Source organism: Macroventuria anomochaeta, assembly GCF_010093625.1.
Source record: "Macroventuria anomochaeta strain CBS 525.71 unplaced genomic scaffold BU25scaffold_16, whole genome shotgun sequence".
In the NCBI taxonomy this organism is placed as follows: Eukaryota; Fungi; Ascomycota; class Dothideomycetes; order Pleosporales; family Didymellaceae; genus Macroventuria; species Macroventuria anomochaeta.
Window position 1 is genome coordinate 467,858 of NW_022985377.1, and position 16,158 is coordinate 484,015.

At 53.3% G+C, this 16,158-nt stretch overlaps 4 protein-coding genes across 4 annotated transcripts; 3 read left to right on the forward strand and 1 right to left on the reverse strand.

Moving 5' to 3' along the window:
- Positions 1 to 4,794: 4,794 nt before the first annotated feature.
- BU25DRAFT_421637 (S-adenosyl-L-methionine-dependent methyltransferase) lies at positions 4,795 to 6,194 on the forward strand (the record flags this gene model as incomplete). The annotated part of the gene is made up of 8 exons (XM_033708101.1): positions 4,795 to 4,808; positions 4,935 to 5,028; positions 5,083 to 5,231; positions 5,289 to 5,307; positions 5,369 to 5,406; positions 5,466 to 5,624; positions 5,658 to 6,083; positions 6,161 to 6,194. The coding sequence occupies 8 exons, from the start codon at positions 4,795 to 4,797 to the stop codon at positions 6,192 to 6,194; spliced, it is 933 nt and encodes a 310-aa protein (XP_033561844.1).
- Positions 6,195 to 10,422: 4,228 nt separating this feature from the next.
- On the forward strand, positions 10,423 to 11,039 carry BU25DRAFT_300855 (uncharacterized protein; the record flags this gene model as incomplete). Its single annotated transcript, XM_033701984.1, has 3 exons — positions 10,423 to 10,608; positions 10,685 to 10,914; positions 10,970 to 11,039. Coding segments are annotated over 3 exons (486 nt in total), but the record flags the coding sequence as incomplete, so codon positions are not given.
- Positions 11,040 to 11,976: 937 nt separating this feature from the next.
- BU25DRAFT_410803 (uncharacterized protein) lies at positions 11,977 to 14,693 on the reverse strand. The gene is made up of 5 exons (XM_033706388.1): positions 13,647 to 14,693; positions 13,351 to 13,593; positions 13,063 to 13,295; positions 12,791 to 13,014; positions 11,977 to 12,743 (listed from the first exon to the last, which is right to left on the reverse strand). The coding sequence occupies exons 1-5, from the start codon at positions 14,355 to 14,357 to the stop codon at positions 12,316 to 12,318; spliced, it is 1,839 nt and encodes a 612-aa protein (XP_033561846.1). The 5' UTR covers positions 14,358 to 14,693; the 3' UTR covers positions 11,977 to 12,315.
- Positions 14,694 to 15,468: 775 nt separating this feature from the next.
- BU25DRAFT_458541 (uncharacterized protein) lies at positions 15,469 to 16,092 on the forward strand (the record flags this gene model as incomplete). Its single annotated transcript, XM_033710216.1, has 1 exon — positions 15,469 to 16,092. One exon carries the CDS (start codon positions 15,469 to 15,471, stop codon positions 16,090 to 16,092), a length of 624 nt encoding a protein of 207 aa, XP_033561847.1.
- Between the last annotated feature and the right edge of the window lie 66 nt (positions 16,093 to 16,158).

Genomic DNA, 16,158 nt, shown 5'->3' on the forward strand with positions numbered 1-16,158 from the left:
CTGCATGCATCCGCCTTAGCTTTCGGACCGAATTTTATCGGTAACGCGTTTCACTAAGTAATCCAGGCAACAGCAGGCGAGCATTACCTTAGGAAGGTAGAACACGATTCGAAGGCATAAGTTCAGTCGGCAAAGTAGCGGAGTTACTGGTGGGTACGTGTGTGTGTTCGGAGGACTGTCGTCCATGAAGACCCTAAAGGCCCACGACGAGAAGTCGTAGTCGGTACACCATGTTTTGCTGTATTTTCTGGTGCAGTATAGAAGACATTGACGCGTACATACATTTGTTAGCTTTCGTACAACAAGTGAAGATTGGCTAAACCAGGCCAACGATGTCAGCGAGTCTCGATCGGTTGAAATGCGAGGACCGAATGCAAATGCCTCTCACGATGTGGGACGCTTGGTGCTGGCTTGATGATAGTCCTGGCCATGGCTTACAGTAGGCGCATATCAGAAGCCGAGCGATCTCGTCAAAGCTGGAGGCGGAGCCTAGCAGTATAGGCACAGTGCTACCGTGGTGATCTAGGATGGGTTGAGAAGATCAAACAATGTATCCGCCTAGAGAAGCAGCACGCAGCATGCTATGGTATGTTGCTTTCGATGCAGTAGCCTTGAACTTAGCTACAATGGGTCGCGGCGTCTTGGTGACTGTCGTGACACGCCGGTCTCAATGCCTAGACAGACTGCCAGGACAGTCGACATGGCTGAAGCTACCGGAGAAAAGCAAGACTGGGCTCCCAAAGCCGCTCTCAGGGTGTGCCGATCTTATGTGCACAAGAAGTTGAGATTGAACTCAAAGTGCATGATCTGACTGTGAGATATGCAGGTGCCCGAGACATCTAGACACTTAAGGGGAATTGCACGTCGCACCGCAGGCGTTCGAGTGCACTCTGAAGGATGCAAATACATGCGCTGCGATGGACTTGGGATTGGAAGGCTGATACAATGGCAGCCATGTTCGTTGGATCTCAGGATTGGGCCGGTAGGTCCATCAATTGATCTAGGTTGCTAAGCAGCGAATTACCACAAAAGTCGATTGTGACGAAGTGGTGGAGGAGACGCCTTGCAGTCGCTCAAAGTGGAGTTCCTGAATGACAGTGAACGTGCTCATGGTATCTTGGTAGGCCTGTCCGAAACAATGAATTGAGGAAGAGCCTAAAGAAGGTTGGCGTACAGTAGCATCGTGCCAGACGAGCTAGAGGAATGAGTGTGTTCTGTCGTGCATTGGTATGACGATCATCATGGTGGTAACAGCCTTGCATTTTGAGGCTGACTGCAGAGCTTTGACTCTGTTTGGTCCACGTAAACCTTTACACCGCCTTTTTGAATTGTAAGTCAGACTTTCTCAGACAAGTCGGAATCTAATTTACATCTTCCGGAGTAGCTAGAGGCTGTTGGCTGTTCGGATCGTGTGCAGGTCGAGAGGTTTCGAAGGATGGCTTTGCTGTATAGTTTCGTGTAGGTGCGACCGCTTTGTTCGTGCAAGCACCAGGTATGGTTCAAGCTCCAAGGATCTTCCTCACGACCATCGCATGCTCTGTCCGATGAAGTTACAGATCTTTCTGATCTATCATGTGAGCAAAATATAATCGCCCATGGCCGGTGTGCAATTCAAGCAATTGTGCAGGTCAAGCGACTTAACATCCCTTCTTCTTAAGAACTGTTGATATAGGCAGGGCATGCTCATTGTGCCGGCACTAGGAATCAAAACTGCCAGTCTGAACCGCACTATCACACCCTCGCGTTTTAGAGATGTGGTCTGCACTAGCACTTGTGCATTCGCGTTGCACGTTTGCGAATACCGTTGCCGGTTTGCGTGTTAATCCTGGTTGCTGCTCCACTAGGAACGCGCCTCTCTTACATCACGAGTGCGGAATATGTACCCTGTCAATATCCACAACGATGTAGACGCAATCTAGACTTGGATTTTGGTCCGAGCAGACAAATTGACGCGCTCATCGCGGTTGCTGTGCGTACTAGTGTGCAAAAGAAATGGAAGTGCCACAGCGGCCAAACGCACTTTCCCCGAAGTGCCGGGCACAAATCCGGGAAACTGGTTCGGCTAGCTAGCGGCTGTCTGTGTTTCACCTTATGTCTTTGTTCACGCTGCACTCATCAGACCGACACTTACATCGCTTTGAAGCTCGGCCTCACAGCCAATCTCAATACGGGTTGTTGAAGTGCTTTGTGTTATCGAGCAGCTTGCTCAATCCGCATGCGAGAAGGCAGACGCCGCCCGCCACTGCACCCGCAGTGCTGGTGATACCCAGTCCTGTGGCTTTGCACCGGCAATCCCAGAGCCAAAAACCCAAAGAATCCTACCCAGACACGCCGCTATCTAGCGCATTTCTCTTATTGAGAAGACCTTTCAATCTCTGATTTCTGGTTTCTTGCTCCACTGAACGTTGCAGGGCTGAGAGACAGCCCTGCTTTCGCTGCCAGCGTCCGAGGTACCCTACCCGTCTCATGATATCGAGAACATGTCTTTATTAGGCGCCGTCAGTTTTCAAGGCGCCGGGGAGGTTTGACCAGCTTGCATCCTGCCCGTGCCGGTCTGATTGAAACGAAACCTGCAGTATAAGTGCGGGAATCCATGTGCACGCATATCTCCTGCCAATCACTGCAAAGGCTTCTTGTTGGCATTGAGGGGAAAGCGGCAGCTAACGTATGATCCGACTGCGTGATCCCAGGCTGACAACCAGATTCTTGGGAATCGACGACCCGCAACATACATGTCTCCACGTCATGTACTCCCACTCACTGTCTGCTAGGATAAAGAACGCCTTGCCAGCCCAACTCAACCAATCGCCTAGTTAAATTTCCGTCCGTATACAGAAGCCATACGTGCCATGTCGTGGGTGACCCAGTGTCCTGCATAAAGGCACTCCTTGCACAGCAGACGCTGTGACTGAGCCAAAATCCCATCATTGCATGCAAGCGATGGACTGCTATTGCTTTTGATCACCTGTTTTTCGAAGATGCTGCGAGAAAACTACGAATCCACGAATGCGACAAGTCTCCCACAAGGCAATCATCAAGAGCGAAATCTTCTGTGACTTTGCACACTTATACCAGATTTCTACTCCACATAATTGCCACCCAACCCCTTGCTGCGCTCTTGCGGTACCGCCAGCGGGCCGGCACGGCCAGCGAGGAAAGGTGCACTGATGCAGCAGTGATCGTGCCTCAATAATAGATGCAAGTTGGAACCATGACTGCAAAGATGCATTTCGGTCGTGCTCTCGTCAATACATGGATTTTGGCGCACTTCTTCACAAGATCCTCAGCATTGCCACTATCCCAGCAACGGCATATGCAGGAGGCCGGAGGCAGGCTTACCAAGTGTGCGCCTCATGACACGGCTCTGGGTCACGATTGTTCCTACTCAGGCTTGCAGCTGACGCTGACCAGAACAGGTGTCTCGCGTCAGCAATGGGTCGACTGAGAAATGTGCTGGGAAAGCGCGGAGATTGTCACCAGAGTGTCGGATTCAGGCCCAAACTCTCACCACGGGCTACTTGTGCAAATGCGTCGCGCATGCCGAGCGATGCTCGATCCTGGCATAACTGCCGAAGGAGCTGTTCCATCGCCTCAACCCCTGAACAGTTATGGTTGCAGCATCTGTCACGGTTTCAGTCGTGTCGAGACATGGCATGCCAGCGCCAAACGGCTCTGGGCTACCGAAACGTGTGGACAGCAGCAACTGGAATGGTGGCGAGGCTTGCTCTAGCTGACCCAAGCAACCGGCGGCGATTGGGCGGATGGACCACAGTTCGGCGCCGGCGAAAGCTGTCCTCTTCGTCAGCCACCATTGATCAAAGCAGAGGCGGCATCATTCATGCGCATGACCCTAGGGTTTTCGTGTGCTGAGCGGTGAGGGCACAGAGCAGAGCAGGAGCACGAGGCAGGCAGCATGGCAGCATGAGCCAAGAGAGCAGCCGATCAGGTCTCGCTTTCCTCAGGGCAGCTGCGAGACGCTGGAGCAGCAGCGTGGTGCGGTGCAGCAGCGGAGCGGTTCCAGGGCGTGGCACTGGCTGCTGGTCGGGAGCGGGCAGGGAGCTGTGGGTGAGGGGCACACAACACAGGCTGGGGGGATCCGCCGAACTGGCTATTCGCAGAACCGACAGGATGGATAGTGGGACCAGCACTAGGCCTGTCTCAGCCACGCTCCGAGCACACAGGCTGGCTCCTCGCTGTCGCAGCTGGCAGGGACCAGGATTGTAAATTAATAGTGGTGCTGTTAATGGCTTAATGCGCGGGCGGTTCCCAGAAGCACCAGCAAGTGGATCCAGCCGCCTCGGGCTGCCTCTGCTCGGGGACGCAGCTGTGGACGAGTAGCAACCCAGCGTCTGCGTAGGGACGCTTGGAGTGAGTCGTTGCAGGGGTCTGCGGGTGGTGTCTTAAATAACCCTCCTGCATCGCTCCTGCCCTGATGACTGAGTGAATCCCGGCCGTCCTGCCTCGCCCCCAGTGCTCCGCGATCCCAGCAGACCGTCTCGACTAATAAAACCGACACCACTCGCACGCAGTATCGCCCGCCCTCGCCCGCCCAGCACCACCGAGCACATCGCCCTCCGCTGCTGCTGCTGTCGCTGTTTGTTCCCGCCTGTACCGCCTGTATCCTGCAACCCGCCGCTGCGACGAGCCCCAGCCCGCGACTGCGCTCGCCGTCTTATGACCAGTGCACCCTCACGCACGGCACCAGACCCCCGCCCGGCTGACGAGACGGTTTATTAGTCGACGCTCCCCGCCCACGAGGCCTGTTTGCTGCTCAACATCGTTCCAATGGTCACAATGGCATCGAATGGGTGAGTGCACTGCTCCTCCCCGCTCCGTGCGACTGTCCGTCCCGTGTTGGCGCCCGCGCAGCAGTGCCGGCGTCATGGCCAAAACAGAGCGCAGGTTCAAGAGCAGGCAACTGACTGAGGCTGCAGACTGCCCGTGCCCGCTCATAATAGCAATTACCTCGAAAATGGCCGTTACTACCATGGCTACCGGAGAGGCATCTACCAATATCCGTGTGACGAGGTGAGCAGTGCCAATCTACACCGTGAAAACAGCCAGTTCTGACAAGCATTGCAGCCAGAGAAGGACCGCATGGACATCTACCACAAGCTGTTCTCCGTAGCACGGAGAGATATGCTGCATCAGGCTCCTGTGCCACAGCACGGAGAAACTCGCATTCTTGATCTGGGCACTGGCACAGGTATCTGGGCGATAGACATGGCTGAGTAAGTTGGGCTCTGCGGCCTGCAGTGTGTGCTGTGCGAGGCTAACTGTGTGTGCAGCAAATTCCTGAATGCCGAGGTGCGCTGACCCACTATACTGCATTGCGGTATGAGACAGACAGCTGACGAGAATCTTGCAGGTTTTGGGCTTAGATCTGGTCAACATCCAGCCGGAAAGGTATGTGTCCACCCTTGCACCTGTCTGCCGGCACACGCACTAACTTTGCGCCCATGCAGAATCCCCCCGAACTTGCGTTTCCGTGTACCACGCGACTACGAGAGCCCGTGGTCGCTGGGCGAGGACTCCTGGGATCTGATCCACCTACGAATGGCCTGCGGCAGCGTCACAAGCTGGCCGGAGCTGTACCAGAAAGTCTTTGCGTACGCAAGCCCCTTGTGCGTGCATTATCGAGACTAATATTATTGCAGGCACCTGAAGCCAGGCAGCGGTTGGATAGAGCACGTTGAAATTGATATGCAGCCGCGCTGCGACGATGGCACACTCGACCCCAAGGGCAAGCTTGTCCAATGGTACGGCTATCTCGCAGACGCAACATGGCGAGTCTCACGCCCAATTGCATACGATCACCGAACGCGCCAGAACCTGCAGGCAGCCGGCTTCATCGACATCCAGGAGACCGTAATCCGCGTTCCTTACAACTCATGGCCCAATGATCCACACCAGAAAGACATTGGCAGGTGGTACAACCTAGGCATCACCGAAGGACTGGACGCACTGTCATTTGCCCCTCTCACACGAGTTTACCAGTGGGATCTCAACGCCCACGTCAGACCACTCCTTGACGGTGTCAAGAAGGAGATCTGTAATCGCAAAATTCATGCGTACAACAACATGTATGTCATCTTGTTATTGTTTGCTGTTGTACCAATTCATTGGGGTTACGAACCAATACTGACCCCTTGCTCCGCAGACATATCTGGACCGCCCGTCGACCTCAGCAGTAGCATCTTAATATGCTAAAATTGCGCTTGTAATGCCATTAAAGCTGTTGCTATTTCTGCCCGTGTTCGCCTGCCATGACCCCGCTCTGGCCGACACGTTCGACAACCCGGACCACATTGCATTCCTCCGATTGTTGTTTGGGTCCACGGGCGGCTTTCGAGAGACCGGTCTGCAACGTTCGACAGTCGCCCCGGCTCTATGGACGTTCCACGTTCCGAAAGCGTATCGCTAGTCCCAAAAGTCGCCGAGTCCACACTATGGATGGGTTGTACGAATATCGAGCCTGCCATCATGCAGGACGATATCCTACAGCACGTCTTCAATACAGGCTCGAGCTTGATTCCGAGTATCGATCACTTCATCCTGGCGGCGCTTTTTGCGACGGAAAAATCGGAGTTCTTCGGCAACCACATCATGTTTGGCGTTCGGTCATGCTTGGGAGTATGATACCTTGTTTTTGCTACGACATATGAACGACTGCAGGCGAGGTTGTGCTTCGAGCAGACATCGCCTTTCCTACGCATCTCACCATCTCATTTCTGGTAGCGACTTCTGCTTCGTTACGCCCAGGTTGGATGTCTCAACGTTTACGCATCTCCGCGAGGCTTTCTCATATTTATGGCGGCTTGCTTGAGCTCTTTCACTGGTAGGGTATGCGCATCTTCCCGTTCTGTAGTGGCCTCTAGGCCTGCAGACTTTTGGTCGAAGCATCCCACCTTTCGGTGTATGAATATTGTTCTCAAAGTATATAATATCTGCTATCAATTCTTCCTCTTCACTCAGCAGCGTCGAGTCTGCGGTCTTCTGATTCGACGAGCGATCAATAACACGCACGCGAACATGCTTGCATATCCCCATCTCCACCTGACCTTGGCCGCCGCAGCATTCTGTACGTCAACCAGCCACAGGTCGGTCATTACTACTTTTTGCACATGTCATTGCCACGCGTCGCGTTCAACGTCCGGAGACAAAGCCATGTGCTCTGACAGTGTACACATCGGCGTTTGATGCAGTACATGATTGGCAAAGTGTAGAACGGCGCGTGGAATTTTCTGCCTTGCTGAGCTGCTTTCCCCCACTTCACACCGGCAAAGATGCACGCCGGCAGAACCTACACGGAGGTCCTACTCAAACGAGCAGTAAGTCGCCCCAAGTGAACGAGAGACGAGCAACTTGCGCGCACGGAGTACCCAGGTACCTATGACCGTTACTCGAGCGGCGGTGCTGATCTCAAAGCGCAGGTAATGAACACAAGGGCGTGTTCGCGGGCCAAAACTCTAACATGACTCAGCTGGGTGATGAAGTAAGAGTTTGGCGCCGAGTTGGCGGGGGAGATTCCGTAAAAGCAGGAGCCACGGGAACTCGCTCGGCCGGCCCAACCCTCTGGGAGGAAATTGGCGTGCACCTAGCCCGACCGAATCCTTCGGCGCATCATCTTCGCGATACTTGCTGGCCTCGCACATAATTGGCGGTCAATTACTTGCTGTTACGGGGTAAGCTGGCGGTCCTTTCTCGGCCTCGCATTCAGGCTGCGACGCGATCTATCTGACACCAGCAACCTGCGAACGCAGCGCCGGCCGGTCACGTCGGCGACCAGCCCTACAAGATGCCGCCTCAGAGAGTTCAATTCGCTGACGCGCTTTCTCTCCGCCGCCTATGGCCAGTTCTGTGGGATCAGCGTGCGGAGAGCGATCAGGGTTGAAGCACGTGTACAACTCTCTGTCTCCGGTCAGTCTTCAGCAGGACGACTCCACCGAGCCCACACGTCAGCCAGATGCAATGCCATCGACGAAGCTGCGAGCCGGCGAATTCAACCTCAGCACCGTTCACAGTCCCTGAATCATTGTACACACCGATCATCTGGTCCAGGTCCTGACTCCTGCATGAGCACGCCAGTGCCTGGGAGATTTGTGGACCGGCTGCGCCGTACTGCGTCTCATCTCCACGGCGACCTCAAGGAATTCTCCTCATCGACTTAACCCGTACCTCTATCGCACAAGTTATCCTGGTCCTGAATCGCCTGCTTGTCGCGTCATGCACCTGAGTCTAGCTGATTGTCAGAGCATTTGCTCGAAGTACCGACGTGGGACGGGTGTATGTACGGTCTCCCAACACGCTGGATGCCTCATTATCCCATAGGCTCGGCTGTTCATCTGATAATCTTGGAAGCCATCAGCTTACACCGACCATCCTATACGAACGGGGAAGGCATATGGTCTAGTTGGCTAAATGTAGGAACACCACCGTAATTGATCCTCCACTTGGCAGAACGAATCACCACCTTAAGGCTTTACGATACAAACAGCGCACGCTTAGGCCGCTGCTTCTTTCTTACTGTTGCAGATCAGATCTTTCACGAGCGATTGACGGTTACAGTACCCTTTCGCGCCGACGTCGCACGCTCAGTAAGTGCATTTCTTCTTCTCCACTACTTCCATGATGAGCAAGCTGGGGCCATATGAGATCCTCCCCAGTTCACACATTTGTGAGCATAGGGTTGCAGGAACAATGCTTTCAAACACCAGCAATTCCATATCTTCTCAACATACCTGATGCATTTGTTTAGCTGCTATAGTCGTTATACCATTTTAGGTCAGCGCATGCTAATGATTGGACAGGACCGTAACCTTCGGTGGTAGTCCAACACCATCTCGCAACCCGGTTTCCACTTCGAGATACGCTACCGTAAACCGACTCCGACCGTTTGAGGGACAGCTTCACTGCACCTTTGCGGGATATCATATCCTGTGCATGCAACTAAGATCGCGGCTGCACGTAGCTCTGCCGAAGAACAAGCTTGGTTTGAGCATCACGGTCTGCAATCGGAGGATCAAGTACCCGTACGCAGGTTAAGTGTCGGTTCTGCCCCCTCGACGTGCTTGTGGTCCCTGCGTCTTGACAGTGTGCTTGAGGCTGCAGGATGCAACGGGTCGTTGACAGCTTCATATGATGCTGCAATCTAGATGCTGTTGTGAGGCTGACTGAGGTGTGAAATACGATGCAGCTGACGTCATGAGTAAAGAAGTCGTGGCGTTGAAGCCGCCTTGTCCACGAACTGAGTGAGTCCTGCCGTGGCATGATAAACGACGCACATGTTGTTTGTAGAGTGGGCAACTAGGCTTTTCTTATGTCTTTCGCTCGTGGGCCGAAAGGGCTTTCAGCCTCGACGTCTCCGCTCGGGCTGGTAACAAGCTAAACAATGCGCCACGTATGTAAGATACTTCAACATGTTGACATCGCACCCGTCCTTGTCAAATTATCGCACTATCCAAGCACACGTTTTCCTGCGCAACTGAGCTTATCACAGAGTGTAGTTGATTTAATCGTCGATTCCCTTTTCTCTCCTGAAGCAAACAAAGAGTTGGAAGCAATGATGACGTGCAACCTCCATCAACGGGAGACTTTGCCAACGAGTACGGTGCTGATAGTTGCTTACTGACTGCACGGACGTTACCTCCACGGCCTCACACACTGACGTTTGCAAAAACATCTGCGAATGAAACATCCTCAATGCATCTCCTCATCTCAGCAATGCGCCGCCGCTCTCCGAGGAGGCAGCCATGACTTCCCGTTACGCAGTCGACTCGGACGACTCAAAAATTCCTACAGTTGCGACACCCTGGACTAAAGAATCACGCCACACCCGCCAACGGGTTTCCACGTCGTTTCTCATCAGCGATGATGCCAGCACCTTCTCTTGTCCCAACTTCGTGGTAACGATTGTCGGCGCCAAGGCCTTGTGCTGCGCCATGCGCGAGAGATCAGAAGGATGTGTGGCTCAAATCGCTCCGGTATCCCTGCAGCTCGAACCACATGCCGGCTTGACAGCCGGAAGGAGCCGAATTGGCACATCCTGACGTTCATCTTTCACACTGTCATCAAAGAAATGGTTTGCGCATGGATTGTGATTTGCTGGGAGGTGCAAAAGGGTCGCGGGGGTGATGAAATCATGGTAAGTGAGTAGGGTGATGCAGGCAGGGGGTTGTGCGCACAACCGTGCTTTCCTTGCTTCTGGGTGTGACGACGTTGTGTTGACGAGGTACGGTCTCGTCAGTGAGTGTTTTGTGAGCTGGAAGGCGGGGGGTATAAGGAAGCTACGGCCGTCGCAACTCTCTCAACGCACTCGACACGAGCAACCTTCGATTGATCCAACACCTCCACACTTCACCACAATACCAACACCAATACCACCAAACCGCAACAATGGCATTCGGACGTCGCGCCAACGCAGCTCCGGCAACAGCTCCAGCGAACGACTACGGCGCCCCTGCTGTGCGCTCAAACAAACTCCACCGCCCTCTCCTCGCTGCAAACCATGCCCTGCACACCATCTCCTCCCTGATCGTCCTCGGTATCTCAGCGTACTTCATCAACAAGTACACCCACAACACACACCTTGTGTACTGGGTCGCTCTTGTACGTCACCTTCCCTTCTCCCTTCCTCATCACCCCCGCTTCCCCAAATGACCTTCCCACTGACACGCAATGTTAGGCTGCCATCGACGTATTACTCTACATCCCCGCCCTCGCCCTACCAGCCCTCAACTCCTACAAAGGCTACCTCGCACCTCTGGCCTGGATCCTATCGTACCTGTGGCTCACAGCTTTCATTTTCGCGGCGCAGGACTACGAGTACAACGGCGGGTGCACCGTGAACTCGCCACGTTTCGTCAACAAATGTAACCTCAAGCGCACGCTTGAGGCGTTTGCTTTTATTGCTTTGTAACGTCACTCCGATCGAGCTTTTAGTGTGGTAGAGTGCTAACAGGTACTGTAGCTTCACCAGCCTTGTCGGTACGCTGCTTGAGACGCGGCTTTGGGATGTGCAGAGGTTCAAGGGAACAAGGGCTGTTGATGTTGAGAAGCATCATGGTGTTGGTGCTGAGCCTGCTGTTGGTGCGCCTGCTGCTGCGCATCAGGCCGTCTAAAGCTGCGCAGAAAATCAGGTTGTCGATGCGTGGAAGAGGTAAGAATGGATGAGCAAGCTGCAAAGCTGCATTGGCACTGGTCCATCAACAAAGATATGATAACGAGCATCGTGTAAGATAGTGTGTTTCGCAGAGGGTTTGAGGGAATGCAGGGCTCACAGGGACTTGTGGTAAGGGACGATGATAATGTCTAATAGTAATTTGAATGGGTTTCAGATCAATCAGTGGGTCTGACAATGTGGAAACGATGCTCCATGGCCTTCAGGTAGACCTCCTCGGGTAACGAAGAAAGCCGGGCTTCACATCCCAATTCTCTGATTTTTAGGAGGCCTTCAGAGCAGGTTTGCGCCAGCCTCATAAATTAAGAGACAGGTAAGGGACTATGGAGTATTTTGCTTGTGTAGAATCACTATCTGGGATTTGCTGAAGACCTCCTAGCTGCATATAAAAGTAGAAAAGTGCTGTCATTGCCTCCAACTTCTCTAGGAGCATGAGATCTCCCTCAGTACTGCAGGCCGCCATTAGAGCCACGACAGCACACCAAACAAATGTATTGACAGCAAGGTACTTCGCCACGCGAAGTCGAGTGATGAGGAAGGTGGTTGGATACTCCCAAAAGAAGTAGCCAAAGTAGAAGACGCTGGAGACTCAGAAGTACTGTTGACCCTTCAGATGCTGCCGAATGTCAGTACAGGGCGAATCGTAGCGACATCATCAGGGGCAAGTCGTTACGTACAGTGTCCTCTCGTAAGCCAAGCACTGAGGCCGAAGACAGAATTGTCTTACTCATGAAGTCCAGATTGTATGTAATGAACATTATAGGTCTCAGTCGTCAGTCACTCTTTCACAAGACGCGCTTCGCAATCATGATGCTCGGCTTCGTGGGCGGCTTCATGTCCAGGAAAAGGGCTCGCCATGATATCGTGTCCTCTCGAAGGTCCACCGAGCATATGCGTCAAGCAAGTGTGACAATTTCGAGGCGCACGCATTGTAAAAGCGCTTGAGAGCCTGGCGTGACCAAGCATCCAGGTGCAAGTCTTATCGGTGCTTGACATAGGTAATTGCTGCCGGCCAACGATATCGGAGATAGTGTAACCATAAGAAGCAAGGAGTCGGGCAAGCCAAGAGCGAATTGTGGATCTTCAAGGTACAGTCCTATTCAGGCACACCGCGACGGAAGATAACATCCAGTGCCTTACCAAACGACTTGCCATTCAATGTTCGAGAAGCCAACGATCTGGGAGAATGCCTCGTCACGCTTATCCACCTGCTTGAGCAAGTACTCCCTGCCATCTCTGCCGCCAATCTTCAGATCCTGGCCCGAGTCCCTCTGCAACTTGCTTGGAATATTTTTCTGCACAATGCGGTCCTCCTTCTCGAACTTCTGGAGTTCATCATATCTAAGAGACCACAAGACATTGTGTCCAAGGTTTGAAACGAATCGGACTCCTCCAGCGCTCACGATGAGGCGGCCTGTGGTTTTATCCTGATGCGCAGTGTAGCTGTTGTAGTCATGGGCCGGGTCGAACGTAGGAGAAAGCGTTGCAAGTCCAGGTGCCACAGGCGTCGATGCTTGGGCGAGGCGAGTTCCTTCGGCTTGTATGTATTTGATGGCCCACTCCGCTGTGATTTGTTAGCAGGATCCCTTGAATTCTCAACATGCGACGTACCATGTGTTGGGATATTCCATAGCAAGCGTTTGGTAGGCGACACCAAGAGCCTGTACTCGGGGAAGTTGACGGCAATCGGGTAAAGAGCGAAGTACGTGACACCCATGGCGAATGTCATGATCTTCACCAACAACCACATAGGGATCAGCGCAGTGACGAGCGTAGTAACACCAAGAACGATCAGAGTACGCATTGTTCGATGAGGAACGCGCCATTCGTAAAAACTTCTATGTGTTAGCTCATTGTGCTTCGTTGGAGCTAGGAAAACCTACTTGCGCATGCTCTCGAAGAAGTTGGCCAAGTCCGCTAGCTGAACCATGAGCCACGGGCCCAGGCCCTCGAGGAGGTCATCGGACCAGTTCTCGTCACCTTCCTTCACGATCAGCTCTGTCAGAGACAAGGCAGTCACATGTTGGTTCTCTCGATGTTCGATATCTTCGCGCAAGTCTTGTAGAGTGTTGCCGTGAGCGCGACGTTCGGCAACAAGGTAGACAAATGCAGCGAGCTGTTCAGCATCAGTACATGTGTCTGAGTTGCACTAAACAGTATGTTGTACTTACGCAGCCTGGAAGTAACATATTGAAATACCAGAGAGCGGAATATATCAATAGGTACTTGGTCGTCGTGGGAGGGTGCTCCCACCGGTAAACTCTTCGCGATGTCATGATGAATTCTTGAAGTGGAGAGGAAGCGATCAAAAGGCGCTCGATGTTTGGCATGATGGTTTGCTTTGACGGTGCTGGTGGATCGGAACCGTATCCGATGTACTGCCCTCCGTACTGTTGCGCGTAGTACACAAGCAACTGTCGCACGTTAGATAGATCCGAGAAGACGCGGAGTGGATTGTTCGACTTACATGCTGTCCATATGCTTTCCAGTCGATGACCAAACCCTCTTGCGGGTTGTATTTCTCGAAATCTGACCTTGGCTTTAACCGTATCTGATCTCGTGGCAGCAGCCTGACCTTTGTTACATGGCGATCAAGAGTCCAGCGCGCATAAGTCGCTTGGCGCTCCTTCATCAACTTAGAGAGATCTTGGATTGCAAGTAGCCGCTGTGCATCGTTCTTTGCGGTCTCAACTGCCTCTGAAGCGTGGATCAGGTCAACCTCGTCGCCATGGGGAACCTCTTTCGTTATAATCTGTCCTGCGACCTGCTGGTTACCGTGCTCCGACACCTTCGCTTTGACAGTGTCGACAGGGTTGTGGACGAAGTCCTTGAACGTAGCCTTGTCTGGCTCTGGCGGGTCGGTTACATATCGTGATCCTGATGCCTCCTCGTTGCCTCCTGCGATGGCTGTTGTGGTCAGGTCAAAATCGTCCGAGGCTCTCCCAATATGCAGCGTCTTCCTGATCTTGACCCCAGCTTTGTGCTTCTTCAGCTTGATCGACTCAACAACATTGTGAGAGGATGAGGACGGACTGTCTGGCTCTACATCAATGTCCGCGCTGTGGTTCTGTGAATCGTGCGATTCGGGTAGCTGGATCTGCGCAGATTTCGTGATTTTGGCTCGGTCGAGTCCAACCTCGAACTCGTCGACGAGAATGGGCTCCTGTCGTGCTTGCATGGTGCTTCAGCCGTGGATTATGCCACGTGTGCTAAGGGTCTTCGAGGCAGCTAATCTAGTTATTTAGTATCAATATGAGGAGGTGATAAAGTTCAACGGTCTAGGGTCAATGCAACGCATGCGCAGCTCTTTCACCCATTGTCTACAGCTTGTTTGGCCGCGTGTATCGTCCCGCGGCGGTCATGGGTACGTCATCGGTCGTCACTGAGCAACATGTTACGCGAGTTCCTGGGATAGACAAACGCAACAAGGCTGCGGTAAGAACGATGGGTCACGGGTCTTGCATCCTTCGAAAATCATCGACGATGCATTGCAGCTGCAAACACGTTGCGCGCTGATGTGCGGGTGTTACCAGTCGGCATGGTGACAGCTTTGAGGGCTGGGCCAGCAGCTGCGCCCGGTGCGGCTGAATTTTGACTAAGCGAGACTTCTCCAAACAGGAAGACGACCTTGAAGCGCAGCCGTTGCAAAATGACACCAACTTTTCTATCTCTAGGACGGCTACGGAACGTCTTGCATGCTCACACAACCTAGGTGCAACCTAGGATAGCGGGACGGACATATCGAGGCGAATGTATACAGCCGTGATCGCGAGCACCACTCACCTCGCTGTACCGGTAGGAGTTCCATCCTCTCACCAAAACCTCCAACTTGGCTCCTATCCATATGCGCCCTGACAGTCTTAAGCCACTGTTTGATTGCCCCGCAGCTCACTTCAGGGTGCATTGCGGACCAGGGCGTTCCCCGGACTTCGCTGTCAGGTCCAACTCCGCCTTGGCCAAGTCCGCCAGATTTGTATGCACAGCTAGAATGCCCATGTACGCGCTGTTCAAGAGAACGTTTGCATGAAGCCTATGTCCGAACGTGAGTCAAGGTACACACGGACTACGCATTACTGCAGATGGCCATGGACAAGCGCAAGATGCGACCATTGTCGAAACGCCATAGTCCATCCAGGAGTATGTCCGTTATGGAACACTAATCTCACTGGCGTGAAGTCCAGTTCGTGGTAGGGAAATCATCGCATATAAGCAGCCTTGTGCTACCCATAGAATGTATCATCAACACACACCATTCAACAGTACTACCACAGCAGTTTACATCAATTACCATGCTCATCTCCAAGCTCACTTTGATCGTCGCTCTCGGCCTCACAGCCGCCGCCTACCCAGCCGGCAGGCCCGACGACAGCGAACACTCCGCTTCGATGCCCCATAACTCTGGCGACAATCAGAAATACGATGGCCAGAACCCTGGACAGTATGGCTCCCCATACCAGCCTTCTCAAACAAAGCCATCGTACGGTCAACCATCAGACCACGCCTGCAAGCGCCATGGTTCGTGTCATCATGATTCGAAGCCTCACGGCCCGAAGTCTCACAGAGCCCGCCCTTCTGGGCCACCGTCCAAGCCAGATCGCACAAAGCCTTCATACGGTGAACACTCTGGAACGCCGATGGAGCCTGACCAGAATAGGCCTTCCGACAACGAGCACTCTGGCTCACCGACGAAGCCTGACCACACGAAGCCCGACCACACGAAGCCCGACCACACGAAGCCCGACAAGGACCGTCCTTCCGGCTCGCCATCTGGGCCTGACAGTGCGACACCTACAAACAAACCTACGGACGCTGCGACTCCAGTGCCAGCTAAACCAGAAGAGCCGGGAAAGCCGAGTGTTCCTACTCCTGCTGCTCCGTTGAAGCCTAAGACATCTGCCGAACCAGCTTACTGAGAAGCATACTCATAATGTTCTGGCATAGGAGGATGAAAACTCGTGAGTTGAGACCAAGTAGAAACA

What these genes read in the sequence shown, in the direction of transcription:
- BU25DRAFT_410803 (XM_033706388.1), bottom strand. Translation starts at nt 14,357, where the DNA reads ATGCAAGCACGACAGGAGCCCATTCTCGTCGACGAGTTCGAGGTTGGA. An exon ending in ATATGTTACTTCCAGGCTGC is followed by an intron (nt 13,296 to 13,350) that starts GTAAGTACAACA and finishes GATGCTGAACAG; the next exon opens with CTCGCTGCATTTGTCTACCT. An exon ending in ATGGAATATCCCAACACATG is followed by an intron (nt 12,744 to 12,790) that starts GTACGTCGCATG and finishes AACAAATCACAG; the next exon opens with CGGAGTGGGCCATCAAATAC.